Below are 19,295 nucleotides of genomic sequence, written 5' to 3' on the forward strand. Positions count from 1 at the left end.
TTTTCTCTACCAGTCTAAGAACGTAACAATCGTCAGAATTTTTGAATTGCTTCTTTAAAACCTCAGGTTTTTTTTTTTTTATATCTAGAAGACGTTATGCAAGTTCGTTCTATTTAAATGATAGATTTTGATTTTAAAAAATAATAAAAAAAAATGCTTGCAGTAGGCGTAAAGGAAAATCAGCTGATTCATAACCCCCCCCCCCCCCCGTGCTTAATTGCATTTTTGCAGTTTCAAATTCGTATTTAGAAATGAAAATCCACACAAGTAATAACCACTACTGGGTTCAAAGTACAGAAATGTGCTAACACATGAACGTGCAACCATAGGAAAGTGTGAAAGGAAGACGAGTAGTTTACAGGACTGATTATCGTCTGATAGAAATCAGAAAGTCCTCCTGTTATAGGTAGGTCGACTGGGCCACACTATATCTAAACACTACCACAATGTTGGATTCTATACTTCTTATAGCCTCAACATCTTTAAAAGGGGAAGCTCATATTGACAACATTCAGACAAAAGGAAATAATTTGGGCATTAAAGTACTCTACTTCACCTACCCTAAATTAGATCATGCTTTTAAACATTCTGTCTAGCTCCTCAGAAGAAAAAATAATTCAGATGTAAAAATTAAGTTTATCTCAAGAAGAGGATCTCTTATTCTTGATCATTCGTTCCAAAAAATTCCATGTTCAAAAATCTGTGCAGTAACTTTTACTACTTTTGTAAAACATCACTATTTTAAATCTTTACAAAGTTCATCGTTTTTATACCATTTTCAACAGTTTGCATTTTATTACTCTGTCCTTCAATTTTTAAATAATACAAGATGGGACATAACTCTTTGTATTTGAACTGTTTGAAAAATAAATGCTGTCTTCTAGTTCAAGCTGCAGTCAATTAAAGTAGTTTTTTGACTTGCATAATTATAAACAATGGCTTTACAGATTTAACTGTTGTCTATAAAATGTTAAGGAAAGCTAAGTGACTGCAAAAATAGCAAATGAAAACATTTATTAAATACACGAAGGCTGCAGTGACATAATGTCTTTGAGTTTAAGTGACTGGGGTCAGTTCAATTACCCATTTAGGGGTCACTGTGGTAGAAAAATACACCCCGGGGAGTAGTGTGAATCTAAGCACTATCTCAATTATTAAAATAGACTGTCCTTTAAAAATGATTCGGTTTAACTTTCCTCAACAAAATGTAACAAGTTTTTAGGAATTAAAAACATGTATTTATTGAAAAATTGACAAAAACGTAAAATTTTAATGTAGATCACACAGCTTCCAACTTCTCCTTGACTGCATCCTTGGACCCCCCACTCATGTAAACCGCCAGGAACTGATCAAACGCAGTGGGGTTGTAGTCTATGTATCTGTCCTTCCTCATTATCCTTGGCATCCAAGGCTGTCTTCTCAGTATCTTGAAGAGGTCAGCTTGTGGTGCCGTCCAGACTAAGTTCTTGATGCCATCATCAGAGTCAAAGTCCAGTGTGTTCAACTGGAGAGAGAAATCCATTCATGATCAGAATCAAAGTCTAACGAATTCTACAGGAGAGATACATTCTTTAATGGTGAGAATCAAAATCGAATGAATTCTACTTGAGAGATAAATCCATTCATGATCACAAAATCTGGAGAGAGAAATTATAATTCACATATCTCATTTGTTTACTTTAGTAAATATTTACTTCACATGACAGAGATTCTAACTCATGTGATGAGTGATAAAAAAAAAGCTAAACTTATGGAGTTAATAACAATTGTTATACAAATAAAGCTAAACTTACAGGGTTATTACAAATGTTATACAAATAAAGCTAATCTTATGGAGTTATTACAAATTTAATAGAGAAACTAAGTTTACAGTTTAACTATTCTGAGAAGAGAGAAGGTATAAATAACATAAAGAGGCGGCAAGAGCGACAGTGACACAATTGATGTGGACTGCTGCACATGTTAAATGGTCAGGCCGCAAATGTTATGTTAACGTCCACACAAGGTGGAAATGAAAAACTCACCTGGAAGAAAGTATAGAGGAGCCAGCTGTCTTGTATGGCCACATGCTGGATGGTGATGGGCTCAGGTAATATCTTTACATCCTCCTGCCAGATACACAGGTGAGTAAATGGTCAAACACTCAGGTAAATCATCAAACAGGTGGGTAAATGGTCAAACACTCAGGTAAATTATCAAACAGGTGGGTAAATGGTCAAACACTCAGGTAAATCATCAAACAGGTGGGTAAATGGTCAAACACTCAGGTAAATCATCAAACAGGTGGGTAAATGGTCAAACACTCAGGTAAATCATCAAACACTCAGGTAAATCATCAAACAGGTGAGTAAATGGTCAAACACTCAGGTAAATCATCAAACAGGTGGGTAAATGGTCAAACACTCAGGTAAATCATCAAACACTCAGGTAAATCATCAAACACTCAGGTAAATTATCAAACAGGCAGGTAAATGGTCAAACACTCAGGTAAATCATCACTCAGGTAAGTCATCAAACACTCAGGTAAATCATCACTCAGGTAAGTCATCAAACACTCAGGTAAATCATCAAACACACAGGTAAATCATCAAACACTCAGGTAAATCATCAAACACTCAGGTAAATCATCACTCATGTAAATCATCAAACACTCAGGTAAGTCATCACTCAGGTAAATCATCACTCAGGTAAGTCATCAAACACTCAGGTAATCATCAAACACTCAGGTAAATCATCAAACACTCAGGTAAATCATCAAACACTCAGGTAAATCATCAAACACTCAGGCAAATCATCAAACACTCAGGTAAATCATCAAACACTCAGGTAAATCATCAAACACTCAGGTAAATCATCAAACACTCAGGTAAATCATCACACACGCAGGTAAATCATCAAACACTCAGGTAAATCATCAAACACTCAGGTAAATCATCATACACTCAGGTAAATCATCAAACACTCAGGTAAATCATCAAACACTCAGGCAAATCATCAAACACTCAGGTAAATCATTAAAAAAACACTCAGGTAAATCATCAAACAATCAGGTAAATCTTCAAACACTCAGGTAAATCATCAAACACTCAAGTAAATCATCAAACACTCAGGTAAATCATCACACAATCAGGTAAATCTTCAAACACTCAGGTAAATCATCAAACACTCAGGTAAATCATCACTCAGGTAAATCATCAAACACTCAGGTAAATCATCACTCAGGTAAATCAAACACTCAGGTAAATCATCAAACAATCAGGTAAATCATAGTCGCATCAACTTTAGCGCTAGGCATCCACCAAACACTCAGGTAAATCATAGTCACATCAAGTTTAGCACTAGGCATCCACCAAGGACTGAGATCAGTTAGACATATAAATACAACCCCATTCTGCTGATCTTAAGTAAACATTAATAGCCCAAAGTAAGATTCTAAAATCAGCCTTTAAATTAAAACAGAGCTGTTATATTTTTAAGAAGCGGAAGCACAATGTCTATTCATATAAACAAGATTAAGTTATTAACAGATTAAAACTTAAAGACAATTTGCTATTATTAACTAGCTATTAACTTTCATACTATTGACACAAAGATATACATAAGTTTCATAAAACAAATTGAATAGACTGTAAAATACATTTTCAGATTCTAGTATCGGTTATGTAACTTAAGTTGGCAAGCAAGTAAGGGGACACTAGAATCAGGACAAAAATTAAGACAGCTTGAACTATGTCCCTTTGTTGCTGTGAATTTCATTCCCCTAATAAGTTCACCAGGCCGATCTAGAGATCATAGCCAGATAGATAAAAATAAAAACACAAGAGATATAAACTATTACCCTAGGAGGTAGATCAAGTTATTTTTTCTAACAAAAGCTTTGAGGGAAATTTTAATCACTACCTTAAAAGAATCACTATGACTTTGTTATCAAAAAGTTTAAGAAAATGAAAGTTTTATTAACATAAAAAAATCCAGATTCTGAATATAAAGGCTAATCTTTCTATTTTATACAGCTGTCCAAAATAAGGATTCAACTATAATAATAAACATTAGTAATAGTTTTACAAGAAGAAAAATTGTAGCACAAGTAATTTAAATTTGGCCTACCCCATATTTCCTCCTGGCCAGTGCGGCTGTGTACATCAGGCTAGACATGATCTGAGATGCCTGGTAGTGTTTCTGTTCCCAGTTGGTTTTTCTTGGAATTTGTATGATCGTATGGGGAGTTAGAAGAGGGTTCTCCTCGACAAATCCTATTATTCAATTTCAAAAAAATTTAAACAGTAAATCATAAATTAAAAATTAAAAAAAAAAATCTTAACAGTAAATCCTATAATTTAATTTCAAATTTTTATAAAAATCTTTACAGTAAATCCTATAATTCTATTTCAAATTTTTATAAAAATCTTAACAGTAAATCCAATAATTCAATTTTCAATTTTAAAAATTTAAACAGTAAATCCTATAATTCAATTTCGTTTTTTTTTAAATCTTAAGAGTAAATCCTATAATTCAATTTTTTTAAATCTAAAGAGTAAGTCCTATAATTCAATTTCAAATTTTTTTTAAAATTTAAAGAGCAAGTGCTTCGAGGGCACAGTATGAAGATATGCCTGAAATCAGCAACTAATTGATCAGGTGTTACAATTAAAGTAGTGATATTTGAAAAAACCAGCAACTAATTAATTAGATGTTACAATTAAGGAAGTGATACATGAAAAAAAATCAGCAACTAATTGATCATGTGTTACAATTAAAAAAGTGATACTAAGAAAATCCCAGCAAAAAATAGCCCTGCTGTAGTACCAGCAACGTAGAGTGACCTCACCTAAATTGTTGCTGAGCGTGTAGTTGTTGGTCTGCAGGAAGTCTACAGTAAGGACTCACCTAAATTGTTGCTGAGCGTGTAGTTGTTGGTCTGCAGGAAGTCTACAGTAGGGACTCACCTAAATTGTTGCTGAGCGTGTAGTTGTTGGTCTGCAGGAAGTCTACAGTAGGGACTCACCTAAATTGTTGCTGAGCGTGTAGTTGTTGGTCTGCAGGAAGTCTACAGTAGGGACTCACCTAAATTGTTGCTGAGCGTGTAGTTGTTGGTCTGCAGGAAGTCTACAGTGGGGAACACTGGCCACATGTCTGGGATCTTGTGCCCAACACTCTCAGCAACGGCAGACTTGTCCGCAAAGAGTGGCAGGGGGGAAGGTGAGGTCAAGACCAAATCCAGAACTTCATTCATCACTATGGGTTTGCCTGAAGATGGAACATGTTTTCAATACATCAAGACAAATCCAGAACTTCATTCATCACTATGGGCTTGCCTGAAGATGGAACATGTTTTCAATACATCAAGACAAATCCAGAACTTCATTCATCACTATGGGTTTGCCTGAAGATGGAACATGTTTTTAATACATCAAGACAAATACAGAACTTTTCTTATCACTATGGGTTTGCCTGAAGATGGAACATGTTTTCAATACATCAAGACGAATGTTCCTGCATCACTAATTCCAGAACTTTAACCACTATGAGTTTGCTGAAGATGGAACATGCAATTAATAAATGTCCTGAAGGGTGGCATTGTGTGTAGCATAAAAAATTCTAGTTATAAGATTTTAAATAAAGCTTGAGTGATCTCCCCTAAACTTTCTCAAATATACTTATATAACACTACTGGGGATGGCAACTAGAGATATAGACATGCTTTTCAATCAATTTTTAATTATTTAAACTTTTTAAAATAGATTAGAATCTCATAGAAAAAAGAATTGCGCCTCAAGTGAACAGCAAACAATGTGTGTATAATAGTGCGGAATATTAGTACTTTATAAATTCATTTGCGTTTTTTGAGAGAAATCAGAAATACTGTAAAGTACTACTTTCGGTAAACAGAAATTACTCAAAATTTGAAAGAAGGCAGAGAATTAGATCTTTAACTTATATGTAAAATTTTGTCTATCTAACTGAAAAAGTACTCAAGTTATAGGCTTTTAAAAAAACCAAAAGTAGAATAAGTTCTACTCCTGTTACAGGAAGTCACTGAAAAGTTGATACGGAACTACAAATTTGATATAATACTTGTATATGAAATTTCATCAACCTAGCTGTAACGGTACTCAAGTTATCTTGTTAACAGACACACATCCACACACAGACTTAGCAAAACTATGTTTTCCAGACTAAGGGAGATCTAAAACGTTGAGATTTGTTACAACAAAACCCCGATTTCGATTTTTTGCATGATTACAATAATGATAACTGAATTATCTTGACAGAAAATAGCAAATCAGAAACTGTTTTCACAAATTAATAAACATACCTTTGTAATTTATATATGAATAAAGAGGAAGATCAGCTATTTGTGTCCTTTGACAAGACTTTAAGTGAAATGTTTCTAGCTGACAAAGACGAAGGAAATTCCTTAATAGTATCTGCCTGAAAAAAAAATTCAAAAGCTTAAATCAAACAGAAATAGGAAATGTATTACAAGTGCTGGAGGGGGGTGTGTGAAAAGAAATGTTCTGGTCCCAGGGGAGGTTTGGAGGAATTAAATTTAAAAAAAAAACTAATATATCCACTTAAAATTATTGTCCTTTATATAAAACTACTCCGTTTTGAATGCATTAGATAGGCTATTAAAAATCGATTGTGGTAGAAACATTAAGTGTAGGTTTAGAGTAGAGTCTCTTTCTGTATTGTGTCTTGTGTGAAATGTTAAGTTAATAACTTCTGTAGCATAGTAACCACTGGGAGGGAAAAATACAAGCAATGGAGTAACGACTTTACGATTAGGGGGCTATATTAGGCAGGGAAAGGTTAGAAGAGTCATTTATTGTTCAGTTATCGTAGGATCCTAGTCTCATGTTATTGTAGTTATTGTAAAGTATTATTATCATTAAGTCGTTGTCTGAGATCATCATTATAAATATTTATATTGTTTCAAGTGCAATAAAGGCATAAGCCATAAACAGGCTTTGTATTGAAACAAGTTATTTGAAGTTTTAGGTAATGATACTCCCTAAGATCACATACCAACAATTAGCTCCCCCCCCTCCCCATGGAAACCTACATTTTATTATCAGATATTGTTAAATTACAAACTTAATAATTTAATGCTACATTAAAATCAAATCCAAAAAATAGACATCACAAATAAACTCCCAACTAGATTTAAATACACCTACGATGACTTTAAGCTAGTGATGCCATATTGAGCAGTCCAATGCCAGCGAGGTTTGCGTGGGTCAAAAGGTTTTGGCAACCTGTCCTCATCAGTATTCCAAACTCGAGACTGCATGATATATCTTTGCAGCAGGAGGTCCTAAAATTGACATACCCGTAATCAATAATGCTTACATGTATGGTAAATAATTTTACTTCTTTGCTTTCAGAACACAGAACAGCAATTGAATAAGATAGAAAAAGTTTTGTTCCTATTAAGTCAATACTTACCTTATCCTCAATATCCAAAGCACCAATTAATCCTTCAACTGCAGGAGGAAATCCCTCAAAGTGTTGGGCTTTAGCAATAAGGCAGGCTTGCTTGATCCCTAGAAAGGATTTGCAAAATATAATCAAAATCAGTAAAAAAAAACCTGTCTACCAATATGATTTTTTTAACAAGGCTTAGATGTTTAAAAGACTAAAATAAATAAATTGAAGACAAAAGAGAAATCTAAAAAATACTCTTTATGACCTTGTAGTTTTGATGGTTATTACCTATATGTGAAAACAAGGGTAGCTATTTTGTAAACTTTCTAACAAGGGGACATTATCATGCAGTCTTTATTAGATCTACCCTTACCTTCAAACAGGCGAACATTATCATGATGTGCGAATGCTGGCTCTGTTTTCCAGTCAAGCCGTTTCTCATGAGGAACTACTTCTGCAAACCTGGGGTCATCAGGAACTGGTGGTACCCACTTTGGTTTTGGTATTTCTGTTTGTCCTACATCAACAACTTTAATACCTGTTTGTATACAAAATGAAAAGATTAATGTAAAGTGTGTGCCCATGTCTCAGTAAATACAGGTGTAACTAGCTTATAGTAAAGACCAATCCTAATCTTAAAGTAGTGGCAGGTCTCAGTACATACAGGTGTAACTAGCTTATAGTAAAGACCAATCCTAATCTTAAAGTAGTGGCATGTCTCAGTACATACAGGTGTAACTAGCTTATAGTAAAGACCAATCCTAATCTTAAAGTAGTGGCATGTCTCAGTACATACAGGTGTAACTAGCTTATAGTAAAGACCAATCCTAATCTTAAAGTAGTGGCAGGTCTCAGTACATACAGGTGTAACTAGCTTATAGTAAAGACCAATCCTAATTAAAGTAGTGGCAGGTCTCAGTACATACAGGTGTAACTAGCTTATAGTAAAGACCAATCCTAATCTTAAAGTAGTGGCAGGTCTCAGTACATACAGGTGTAACTAGCTTATAGTAAAGACCAATCCTAATCTTAAAGTAGTGGCAGGTCTCAGTACATACAGGTGTAACTAGCTTATAGTAAAGACCAATCCTAATCTTAAAGTAGTGGCAGGTCTCAGTACATACAGGTGTAACTAGCTTATAGTAAAGACCAATCCTAATCTTAAAGTAGTGGCAGATCTCAGTACATACAGGTGTAACTAGCTTATAGTAAAGACCAATCCTAATCTTAAAGTAGTGGCAGGTCTTAGTAAATACAGGTGTAACTAGCTTATAGTAAAGACCAATCCTAATCTTAAAGTAGTGGCAGGTCTCAGTACATACAGGTGTAACTAGCTTATAGTAAAGACCAATCCTAATCTTAAAGTAGTGGCAGGTCTCAGTACATACAGGTGTAACTAGCTTATAGTAAAGACCAATCCTAATCTTAAAGTAGTGGCAGGTCTCAGTACATACAGGTGTAACTAGCTTATAGTAAAGACCAATCCTAATCTTAAAGTAGTGGCAGATCTCAGTACATACAGGTGTAACTAGCTTATAGTAAAGACCAATCCTAATCTTAAAGTAGTGGCAGGTCTCAGTACATACAGGTGTAACTAGCTTATAGTAAAGACCAATCCTAATCTTAAAGTAGTGGCAGGTCTCAGTACATACAGGTGTAACTAGATTATAGTAAAGACCAATCCTAATCTTAAAGGAGTGGCAGGTCTCAGTAAATACAGGTGTAACTAGCTTATAGTAAATACCAATCCTAATCTTAAAGTAGTGGCAGGTCTCACTAAATACAGGTGTAACTAGCTTATAGTAAAGACCAATCATAATCTTAAAGTAGTGGCAGGTCTCAGTACATACAGGTGTAACTAGCTTATAGTAAAGACCAATCCTAATCTTAAAGTAGTGGCAGGTCTCAGTAAATACAGGTGTAACTAGCTTATAGTAAAGACCAATCCTAATCTTAAAGTAGTGGCAGGTCTCAGTAAATACAGGTGTAACTAGCTTATAGTAAATACCAATCCTAATCTTAAAGTAGTGGCAGGTCTCAGTACATACAGGTGTAACTAGCTTATAGTAAAGACCAATCCTAATTAAAGTAGTGGCAGGTCTCAGTACATACAGGTGTAACTAGCTTATAGTAAAGACCAATCCTAATCTTAAAGTAGTGGCAGATCTCAGTACATACAGGTGTAACTAGCTTATAGTAAAGACCAATCCTAATTAAAGTAGTGGCAGGTCTCAGTACATACAGGTGTAACTAGCTTATAGTAAAGACCAATCCTAATCTTAAAGTAGTGGCAGGTCTCAGTACATACAGGTGTAACTAGCTTATAGTAAAGACCAATCCTAATCTTAAAGTAGTGGCAGGTCTCAGTACATACAGGTGTAACTAGCTTATAGTAAAGACCAATCCTAATCTTAAAGTAGTGGCAGGTCTCAGTACATACAGGTGTAACTAGCTTATAGTAAAGACCAATCCTAATCTTAAAGTAGTGGCAGGTCTCAGTACATACAGGTGTAACTAGCTTATAGTAAAGACCAATCCTAATCTTAAAGTAGTGGCAGGTCTCAGTATATACAGGTGTAACTAGCTTATAGTAAAGACCAATCCTAATCTTAAAGTAGTGGCAGGTCTCAGTGCATACAGGTGTAACTAGCTTATAGTAAAGACCAATCCTAATCTTAAAGTAGTGGCAGGTCTCAGTACATACAGGTGTAACTAGCTTATAGTAAAGACCAATCCTAATCTTAAAGTAGTGGCAGGTCTCAGTACATACAGGTGTAACTAGCTTATAGTAAAGACCAATCCTAATCTTAAAGTAGTGGCATGTCTCAGTACATACAGGTGTAACTAGCTTATAGTAAAGACCAATCCTAATCTTAAAGTAGTGGCAGGTCTCAGTACATACAGGTGTAACTAGCTTATAGTAAAGACCAATCCTAATCTTAAAGCAGTGGCAGGTCTCAGTACATACAGGTGTAACTAGCTTATAGTAAAGACTAATCCTAATCTTAAAGTAGTGGCATGTCTCAGTACATACAGGTGTAACTAGCTTATAGTAAAGACCAATCCTAATCTTAAAGTAGTGGCAGATCTCAGTAAATACAGGTGTAACTAGCTTATAGTAAAGACCAATCCTAATCTTAAAGTAGTGGCAGGTCTCAGTACATACAGGTGTAACTAGCTTATAGTAAAGACCAATCCTAATCTTAAAGTAGTGGCAGGTCTCAGTACATACAGGTGTAACTAGCTTATAGTAAAGACCAATCCTAATCTTAAAGTAGTGGCAGGTCTCAGTACATACAGGTGTAACTAGCTTATAGTAAAGACCAATCCTAATCTTAAAGTAGTGGCAGGTCTCAGTACATACAGGTGTAACTAGCTTATAGTAAAGACCAATCCTAATCTTAAAGTAGTGGCAGGTCTCAGTACATGCAGGTGTAACTAGCTTATAGTAAAGACCAATCCTAATCTTAAAGTAGTGGCAGGTCTCAGTACATACAGGTGTAACTAGCTTATAGTAAAGACCAATCCTAATCTTAAAGTAGTGGCAGGTCTCAGTAAATACAGGTGTAACTAGCTTATAGTAAAGACCAATCCGAATCTTAAAGTAGTGGCAGGTCTCAGTAAATACAGGTGTAACTAGCTTATAGTAAAGACCAATCCTAATCTTAAAGTAGTGGCAGGTCTCAGTACATACAGGTGTAACTAGCTTATAGTAAAGACCAATCCTAATCTTAAAGTAGTGGCAGGTCTCAGTAAATACAGGTGTAACTAGCTTATAGTAAAGACCAATCCGAATCTTAAAGTAGTGGCAGGTCTCAGTAAATACAAGTGTAACTAGCTTATAGTAAAGACCAATCCTAATCTTAAAGTAGTGGCAGGTCTCAGTACATACAGGTGTAACTAGCTTATAGTAAAGACCAATCCTAATCTTAAAGTAGTGGCAGATCTCAGTAAATACAGGTGTAACTAGCTTATAGTAAAGACCAATCCTAATCTTAAAGTAGTGGCAGGTCTCAGTAAATACAGGTGTAACTAGCTTATAGTAAAGACCAATCCTAATCTTAAAGTAGTGGCAGGTCTCAGTACATACAGGTGTAACTAGCTTATAGTAAAGACCAATCCTAATCTTAAAGTAGTGGCAGGTCTCAGTAAATACAGGTGTAACTAGCTTATAGTAAAGACCAATCCTAATCTTAAAGTAGTGGCAGGTCTCAGTAAATACAGGTGTAACTAGCTTATAGTAAAGACCAATCCGAATCTTAAAGTAGTGGCAGATCTCAGTAAATACAGGTGTAACTAGCTTATAGTAAAGACCAATCCGAATCTTAAAGTAGTGGTAGGTCTCAGTACATACAGGTGTAACCAGCTTATAGTAAAGACCAATCCGAATCTTAAAGTAGTGGATTTACAGAAATGAATAGTTTTCCATGGTTACGACTATTGATTGGGTCCGAAAGGACATTTTGAATCATTTCTACCTGACTAGTCTAACTACTTTAAAATCTAATTCTAATCAATCTAGAGAAGATCTTTGTGTTTAAGTTTAATAAAATAGATTCTTGGCCTGTGCCTTTTGACTTAATTTATACCAGTAAGCTTATTAGTTTAGACTTTGAGGTTTTATACTTTTAAAATAAATAAAAACAGGCCTAGATCTATATACCTAAATTAGTATAGTATAGATTACTATCTAGATAGGCCAAATGTAACTGTAAGTTTGAATCAGTAGGCCTTGTAAACCAAACACTGTAAATTCAAAACTAATTATTACAGTGTAAAGCAGGGCACTAAGAGCCGTGTGGTATTAGGACCGAATCAGCACCCCACCCTAACAAAACCCCCAATAAAACTACTAATCTACTTCTGAGGTAACAACCACTGCTGTTCTTTGATAACAGAGAAGCAGAGGATTAATTTTATGTAATTTATGACCCACTTGGTCTAGCAGGAAGAAGACCAGACAGGATTTAATCCCATTGCTCTTTCCCTAAAATTTCTCATCTCCATAAAACCATTTTGTGAACTTTCTTTCCAAGTAGACATAAATTAGGAAACTGCACTTTGTAAAAAACAAAATGAATTTTTCAACACCATTCTTTGTTCTCTTACTAATGTATTGGTTGCTGTACATTTTAACACAATTTTTATAACTATGGCTAGAATAATTTTATTTTAGTGAATTTTTTTTATACAGTGATTGTTGATGCCAAAACAAAATTGCCAGCATTTGTCCGGTTTTACTATGCTATAAAGTTTTTATCATTATCATAGTAAAACTTGACTGATCAATATCAGAATGGTTTTATTTAGATAACTAAATCTACATGAAGAAATTAATTTTGTCCACTGGCTTGCATATTCAGAAAAGTTATAACAGATACTGTTATGTGGCTCTTGTTGCCCTCTGTGAAAGTTTTTCATTTATTAGATCACTGAATATGATACTGGTACTGGAATAGTTAACTGTTAGACTTGTGTCTAAATGATAGAAATACAATTCTAATTCTAACCTTCTAAAAAGCAAAAATACAGACATCTGATGTTAGCCAAGTAATTTTAAAATGGTACACATACTTATTACCCCTAAGGGGCAATACATCAGACTCAACCCTCACCTGTTTCTAACCAACCATAAAACTTCTAATCTCTTTGTAAGTATTAGGGACAACTAATCTAAGATCTCAGCCAATCTGGGGTGGTATGTTATGTAATTTATGACCTTCATGGTCCAGCAGGGAAGTGATCAGACACATTAATATCACTGCTCCCCCCTCACAATTTCTTACCTCCATGATACCCAGCCCCCACATGTACCTAGCTCACCATAAAACTTCATCTTTGTAGTACTTAGATCTCAGCTAATCTGGGGTGGCATGTTATATAATTTATGGCCCTCAGGGTCCAGCAAGGAGAACAAAAGGATAATCAGTACCAATGCTCACCCCTCAACATTTCTCATCGTCATGTTATTTCAGGGGAAAGCATAAAGGTAGATTAGCTAGTGCCTTCCCTTTTTACATCCAAGAATCGTAACTCTGGACAGCTACACACTAGGTATACTTCTGTGCCTACTGTAAACTACTAGACTGTAGGCTCTATGTAGACCTGCAATTGTATCAATTGCGGACTGGGTCCAACGAGGCCTAGTGATAGCTGGTATCATTTAATGTGAGCACACACAGCATTAACTATTTTGGGGTTACAAATTATTTTATTGTGGAGTAAGTCTAAACTAGGAGATAATACTTAATGCCCCATGGCCGGGCTACATTTACCCCAAATGCTGATTTTGGGGGTATGGCTATAAATGCTAAATTTAACTAATTTAACGTAAATTTAATAGCCTTTATTATTATTTTTATATTGTGTAAGAAGTGTTAGAATAATTTGGCATTAATTTCAATATTAGAAAATATTTGGATTAGTAAAAATCTTTAAAAATGTACAGGTGCTAAAAAGTGTGGCTCTTAGTGCCTTCTTTACCACTAATTAAGTAATGAGATTACACATAATTTATTTTTACTATTAAAGAAACAGCTGCATTGTTTCAATACCACCCACTCCCATTCTTGAATCAAGCGTTACACTTTTGACTTCAACCACATTAGTAATTTTTTTTTTTAAATGTGGTGGAGAAGAGGCGGAGGGCTGTATACTCCTTGAAACCGAGCGAAAAATAATTCATCGAGGTATTGACCTTAAATGACTGTGCAGCATGCGGGTATACTTTTTTTCCCTTGAAAAATCAAGGTCGCGCAGTGTCTTGTCCAATCCTAATATATAAAAGCCCATGTGCACACTTCTCTCTCTCTGTCCGCAAAATATTTTCGCCGGATATCACATCATCAATTGATGCGGATTTTTGTTAAAAATAATATGGTAGATGTTTTAAATGTATAACCAACATTTTATTTAAAAAAGAAAAATAAAAAAAAAGGCATATTCAAATATTGGAAAACAGTTTTAATTATGCAACAGGAAAAGTGTTTATAGTTAAAGAACGCATAAAACAACCATGTCACTCGCCAAATGTTTACGCAAAACGCATGGCATCATCTTCCGATTTTAGAATATAAAGAAATAAACTATTTCATTCAAATTTGATTTAGATCTATGCACGCTATGAAATGTATATAATACAATTTTCTTGGCCTAAACTTATAAAATTTACTTTATCTAATTGGATTCTAGATCTAGAGATTCTAGATCTAGACTAGATATACGGAAAAGCTAGACGTAGACACTAAGATCTAGATTTAGACTATAATCTACTCTAGAATCTATTCCCATAATACATTTTTATTTTAAAAGACAGAAACAACATAACTGCCTTTGAACAGCAGAAACAACATAACTGCCGGGTTTTTAACGAAATGTTTTAAGTCTCTTAATCAGTGAGTGCATTTAATATGGTATGGTTTTTTTTTTTTTTCTGATGAAGAAATGAACTATTTCATTAGATATATGCATAAAAACCTAATAAAAATAAATCATTTTAAAAACACGAAGAATACAGTTGAATAGTCGAGTTTTTAATGGAATCATTTAAGCCACTTAATCAGTTAAATCAGTGTGTGCCTGTGTTATGTTAAATGTGTCGGATTTTTAGCCAATTAGTTATTTTTTTGCTTTGTCACTAATATCGTTCAGCGTGTAGTAAGGCACATTGCTTTTTGACCAATAACTATTTTATAAATTATTTTTCTCAAACAAGTACAACATTTTAAAATATATAGGCCTATAATTCATGTGAAATGGGTACCGATGGCTAGTGTAGACTTAATGAGTAAAAGTGGGATGGCTAGAAATGTATAGCGCCCTATGTTAAAGTTTTTATATGCATTGACTGTGACACCTCAAAAGGCGGGTTATTTTATTTTTTTTTCTCGCGCGGGGGAGAAGGGGCAACAAAGCTTAAAGAATATTGAATATCTAGATATAGATTTTAAAAATATAGTCTAAAATTATATTCTCTTTATGAACTCACACTGACCCATCTATTAGATGGGTTTTTCGCCTGCTGACAAGAAAACGAGAGCGGGCGGTCAATTATTTGGTAAACGGAAAAAAAGTCACAGGAAAAAAATCACAGTTTTTGCTAGGAAAAAAAGTCACAGTGGAAAAATTTTATCGGAAAAAAAGTCACAGAAAAAAAGTCACAAAACTCTTTTTAGAAATATTTTTATTAATTTGTTAAGAATTGTAAAATTTTGTATGTTTATTGTTGTGGGTTGTATTTTTTGATAGCATAAATTATTTATAGACGTTAAAAGCATTATGATTTATAACAATTGTAAGTAAAAATACTCTAAGATAATTAACACACCAATCTCAACTTTTGTTACGTATTTAGTTAAATATGCGGTAGAAAAGTTAATTATAAAAGAAATTTAGGCACATTTTGCGTAGGCTATTCTCTGGTCGGCCTCTCATCTGTAGGCATTGTCCGAGCATATTTTGTGTTGTTGACGTTATGCGTCAATGACAGCCTTTGAACCTTGTCGGCTTTCTGTTTTGATCCTAAGTTTTGTTATGTAATGAGCGTGATAAATGTGGGCAGTAAAGGTAGTTGAACTAAACATAACTATTGTTGCCATGAGTTGAGGGCAGCAAGTCATATGAACTTACCATTTCACGGTAATTTAATATTGGTATTTAAAAAAAAACACGATGAAAAACGTGGACTTAGGAGCATTCTTTTAAATGCTACTAATCTTAAATTTAAAATAATTACAATCTACATACTTCATAATAAATATTTTTAGACGAATTATAAAAATTCATATGCGTATACAGCCTACACACGTTACATTACATTTAATGAATCCTAAGTTAATTTACACTCTCTAAATAACTTATACATAAAAGTATTAACAAATATCATGCAAATATATATTTGTGACTTTTTTTCCTGTGACTTTTTTTCCTGTGACTTTTTTTCTGTGTTTTTTTTTTCCTGTGTTTTTTTTTCCTGTGACTTTTTTTCCTACATTCCAACATAGGATGTTTAGATTGTTTAATATAGAGATCTATATAGGGCCTATATATAAAAAACCAAAACTAGATTAGATTTAAAATAAACCGGGAGTGATCTCCCCTAAACTTTCTCGAATATTCTTATAAAAACAACAGGGGATGGGAACTCGGGATTTAGACATGATTTTTAATCCATTTTAAATACATAAACTTTTTAAAATAGAATAAAATCTTATGGAAAAAGAATTGCACACCAAGTGAATGCCAAATAAAGATGTGCATAATAGTGCGCAATATTACTAGTACTTTATAAATTTACATGTAAATAGCATAAATTACTACTTCCGGTCAACGGAAATTACTCAAAATTTGACAGAAGGTAGAGATATAGATCTTTTACTAACATGTGAAATTTCATTTATCTATCTGAAATAGTACTCAAGTTATAGGCTTTTGAAAAATTCAAAGTAGAAAAAGTACCACTTCTGGTTATCGGAAATCGCTCAAAAGTTGATACGGATCTACGATTTTGATAAAATACTTATATTTAAAATTTCATCAACCTAGCTGTAATGGTACTCAAGTTATTGTGTTTACACACACACAGACATACGGACAAGATTGCAAAATTATGTTTTTCCGTATCAGTGAGGTGTAAAACGTCAAGATTTGTAAAAATCTCGATTTTTTTTTTTCACGATTACAAGACTTTCTCTATACTTTGTATGTACGAGAAAGTAAAAAGGACAACACACACTGTAATGGTACTCAATTTATTGTGTTTACAGACACACATGATGATACACACACACAGACATATGGACAAGATTGCAAAATTTATGTTTTACCGACTCAGGGAGGTGTTAAAACATCGAGATTTGCAAAAATCTCTGGATGATTATAGATACCGGTGTCCGATTATAGACTCTTCCATAAAATAGGTGTTTTGGGTTGATAGTAGTATTGTAATTTCGACTAATTTTATGGTTAGAAATTAGGGTTAGTTAGGAGTATGGTAGGACCAGGGTTGGGGTTAGGAACAGGGTTAGCATTGACATTAGCCAGCCATAAGTGTGTTTAGTTAACTGCCAGTAACCTAACATCCCTTTTTTAAAGAAGATTCCATTATCGGACACCGGTATAAACATTTTCCCAAATCTCTATTTTTTTTTGCACGATTACAATACTTTCTTTATACTCTGTATACGAGAAAGTAAAAAAAGCAACAAAAAAACATGAAACACATTTTTTTTTGCAAACTGTGTCTCACTGTTTACCCATGCAGGTAGATCTATGTCTTACATAATACATTTTCTTCTCGCAGTTTACTTTACCGCCTCACCATTTTGCAATTTCCCAACATCCTAATTATTGGCCTATGGAATAAACCTTAGTTGCCAAGAAATAACCTTCGTTGCCAAGACATGTAGATCTAGAATCTAGTTAAATGTTCATAGTCATACCTTTCTTAAAAAGAGGTTGTGGTACTTTGAGTGGATATACATAATATCTGCCACGGCACGCCCATACTTTTTTCCATCTTCGAACTGTAACATCCCGAATCCCAGCACAAAGACATACAGTAACTCGCATTTTTGTGCCAAATATGTAATTTAGAGTACTTTATTGTTTCTATTAGATTCACTATTCCAGACGTTTTATAATAAGAATCTTCTTAATATACTAGATAATACACTTATTTACTATTTCGTCGCGTAACTAGTCTTCAGGGTCACGACTCTGGACGTCGCCATTATGGAATATGGGAGGGTTAATTTTTTGTTTTTGTTTTAAGACTGTTCATTTAATACATTAGTAAAAGATATGACAAATTAATACTTTCTACTTGCAAAAAGTAGTAACAAATATATTTTTCCGATTTAAATTATATTCAATTTTTCTATACGATCCTATTACATAATATTACATAATATTAAAATTATAAATACAACTGTTACTCCCTGTTCATTGTAAATAGAAAACCGACTTCGCAATCTTAAAAAAAAATATTTTATTGTAGACTTACAGCTGGATCTATTCTTGTTTGTATGCCTTTTTTTTTCTACTTAAAAATATTGCAAATGATTTCAGCTTGTGTTAACTTATGTTAGATCAAGATCTAGATTCTAGTTTTAGTTGCCATACTTCTTCTTATTCTCAGAGGAGAAACAAACACGGCTACTTTCTAAAACTAGAGCTTTAAACAAAATAAAAATCCACCCCCTCCATCTTTATTTCAAAAGATCTGTTACACAAAATTTTTGGTCTCCATTCTATGGGTTCCACAACGTATTTTAAGTAGAGTTTCTTCCAGGCATTTCTTCGGGGGGGGGGGGGGGGGGGGCGGGGGGGGGGGGGCTTAGCCCCCCCCCGAAATTTTTTTACCGTTCCCCCCCCCCCCGAACGAAATGAAATCTATCTATCTATATATATAATTCTCCTCTGCGGAGCCATTAGAAAACAAGCTGCAAGCGCCTCCTTACAGTCCCCTCTCTTTCTCTCTATCACTATCACTACCACCCTACCCCACCCCCACATGGTCTGCTGAGCTGTGGTCACGTTAATGTTTACAAACCGTACAGCCAGGTTTAGTGACGGCTATTAGGGGCAGATAATTAAGTTTGAACCGACTTTAAACTTACAGGAGGTAACTAAGAGGAGGCTGCTTTCACGGGGGTGGGGGGGGGGGGGGTAGGGTCGGGGTTAGGGAAAGGAGGGGGGTTAGTGTTTTAAAGCAAATATTTTCAGTGGCAGCATTGGTACTGTCGAATTCACAAATTATGAATTACTGAAAAGTAGAAAATAAATCAACTAAATAGCGGCGTATGATACGCCGCGGGTCGGCTCGTATATATATAATTCTCTTCTGGGATCAGTTAGAAAACAAGCTG

General features: G+C 34.4%; 1 protein-coding gene across 1 annotated transcript; it reads right to left on the minus strand.

The window, feature by feature from the left end:
• Positions 1-1,258: 1,258 nt before the first annotated feature.
• On the minus strand, positions 1,259-18,162 carry LOC131928008 (large ribosomal subunit protein mL37). The gene is made up of 9 exons (XM_059283887.1): positions 17,868-18,162; positions 7,802-7,966; positions 7,450-7,547; positions 7,182-7,318; positions 6,317-6,432; positions 5,065-5,247; positions 4,108-4,253; positions 2,025-2,108; positions 1,259-1,504 (listed from the first exon to the last, which is right to left on the minus strand). Exons 1-9 carry the CDS (start codon positions 17,995-17,997, stop codon positions 1,280-1,282), a joined length of 1,284 nt encoding a protein of 427 aa, XP_059139870.1. The 5' UTR covers positions 17,998-18,162; the 3' UTR covers positions 1,259-1,279.
• Between the last annotated feature and the right edge of the window lie 1,133 nt (positions 18,163-19,295).

Source organism: Physella acuta, unplaced genomic scaffold (assembly GCF_028476545.2).
Source record: "Physella acuta isolate Inbredline_101_S28 unplaced genomic scaffold, ASM2847654v3 ptg001453l, whole genome shotgun sequence".
Taxonomy (NCBI): domain Eukaryota; kingdom Metazoa; phylum Mollusca; class Gastropoda; family Physidae; genus Physella; species Physella acuta.